The sequence below is a fragment of the Lolium perenne genome, chromosome 2 (assembly GCF_019359855.2).
Source record: "Lolium perenne isolate Kyuss_39 chromosome 2, Kyuss_2.0, whole genome shotgun sequence".
Classification (NCBI taxonomy): Eukaryota; Viridiplantae; Streptophyta; class Magnoliopsida; order Poales; family Poaceae; genus Lolium; species Lolium perenne.
Window position 1 is genome coordinate 198,612,394 of NC_067245.2, and position 2,217 is coordinate 198,614,610.

At 43.3% G+C, this 2,217-nt stretch overlaps 1 protein-coding gene across 1 annotated transcript; it reads left to right on the forward strand.

Moving 5' to 3' along the window:
* Window positions 1-480: 480 nt before the first annotated feature.
* LOC127329028 (putative F-box protein At2g02030) lies at window positions 481-1,713 on the forward strand. The gene has a single exon (XM_051355574.1). The coding sequence runs from the start codon at window positions 481-483 to the stop codon at window positions 1,711-1,713; it is 1,233 nt and encodes a 410-aa protein (XP_051211534.1).
* The last annotated feature ends 504 nt before the right edge of the window (window positions 1,714-2,217 follow it).

A 2,217-nucleotide genomic window follows, 5' to 3' on the forward strand; every position in this document is an offset into this window, starting at 1 on the left:
CCATCTTGGTAGGTAGGACCATAAGTGACGCGTGTCATGTGTAATAATGGCCATGATCACCCGCTAAGGAGAAATCCTTATCTAGATAGTTAATGTATTCCATCTAATTAGATTTGGAATGAATTTAATACGATTTGAGCACAGCGCAGGAATAGTGCGTATCATATACATATATATATATTACACGCGTTAAAAGATCTTATTTTTAATGATTTCTAATAAATAAAATCTTTTGAAGATCTCTAAATTGAATTTTTTTCTTACCTTTAATGATTTCTAATTAATAAAATCTTTTGAAGATCTCTCAACCAATTTGTTATGTCTTATTTTTAATTATTTCTATTAAATAAAATCTTTTGAAGATCTCAATCTTTTTTTTGGAACATACTAAGGAACGTAATTAATATGCACAATATATATATGTGCCGGTGGAGTGCCTATTACAACACACCACTGAAACAAAAAAAAAATCACGCCTCCATGTGCAAGATGGATCCTCCGCATTCCGGGAAAGATCTCTCAAACACACCAGCAATTCCATTTGCCACTGCTTGTGCCAACCTCCCATACGACCTATTTGTTTGGGAGATCTTGGCGCGCCTTTCCGTGAAACACCTCCTGATCTACAAAGACATCTCACCCTGTTGGTGTGCTGCCATAGATGATGCTGCCTTTGTCCGCCGCCACCGTGAATTCTCTCGTGAAAGTCCTCCTTCCATGTTGATCATCCCTCGCAAGAGTTCCTTGGAGGACGACATTGAGCTCTCCGAGGACATCATCTTCCACCGCCTTCATATTGGAAGGACACTCGACACTTTTGAGGAGGAGAAGGTAGAGCTGATGCTTAAAAAGGAATGTCCACCGGGAGTAGAAGGTATCACAAACAAGATTTTCCCCATGCATTGTGATGGTTTGGTTGCCATCGCGACTGTCAATGACCAGGTATTTGTGTGCAACCCAGCAACCCAAGAGCTCGTGGCATTGCCACGGGGCACCCCAGATGCCCGTATAATTAAGGACCCCGTTGCAGCTCTTGGCTTTGATGCATCGCGCAACCAATATGTTGTTGCGAGGTACTTCTACTGGCACTACGATGTCGATGAATCCATCGGAGTGCTGGATTACGAGATCGGGCATGAGGTTTTCATGCTCGGTGGTGACTCCTGGGAGCTCACTGATTGTCCGCCAGGTGTGATTGTCGCTACACCACCAGTGTTCGTGCAAGGGGCCTTCTACTGGGGGACTTGCGCCAATGACGATCTTCAGTCAGGCGTGCTGTTGCGGTTCAACTTGAGGGAGAGGAATTTTGACATGGTTCCATACCCTCCTGAATTTGTCTACCACGATCACCTTGCGGATCTCAACGGCAAGCTCTGCTACGTTAGTAGTGTCTCAGAGCCGACATATGACGTGTGGCAGCTAGAGGATGACAAGATACACCAACCTAAGTGGTCGTTGCGATGTCGCATTGATCCGGTTGACGAAGGTCTTGGTGTTGATGCTTTCTTCCCAATTTGGGCAGGTGCGGGCAGGATTATGGTGGCTGTCGACTACGAGAAGCTTTACTGGTGTGAGGAGAAGAGTGGATATATGGAGGAAATTTTGGAGTTTGAAGAAGAAACTGATCTAGACTCGGAGGATTATAACTGCTATCGATACCATGTTGTCCCTTACATGGAGAGTCTCATCTCTATCAGAGTATGCAACCACTGAAATATCTAACTCAACAAGGAGTATGTTGTTTGTAGTCGAGTACATGTAATAATGTAGTTCTACTAGGTTTTTGCCCCGTGGTTCTTCTTCAGGACCGAGCAGGGACAGCGGGTTTCCTAGTAGTCTGTCGAACTCGCTAGTGTCTTTTACCATTTCCTTCTTGTGTAAGAATTATCATTCTTTTTATGAAAGTAGCGGAACGATTGGTAGTCGGGTTTGAAAAGCATAGAAGAATGGAGTAAGTTTAAGGAATCATGAGTAGTATAATTGAGGAGGAGCTAACGCTCAAGAAGTTGTGCCCAGTAGAAGGTGAAAGCATGTTATATGTTATATCTTATATGGAGTACTAGTTGAATGCCTGTGCGATGCCACGATCTCTCAAGTTACTTTCCTACTGTCATTCTTTCTTAAACCCACCTGACTCCAGCTGTCCAATAGCATTGTCATTATAATTCATAATCAACTTATAAGCCAATAGTATGTCACTCTCCAAGAGTCAAACGA

Bases quoted from the DNA above. Each gene is read 5' to 3' on its own strand.
- LOC127329028 (XM_051355574.1), top strand. From the start codon at position 481: ATGTGCAAGATGGATCCTCCGCATTCCGGGAAAGATCTCTCAAACACA.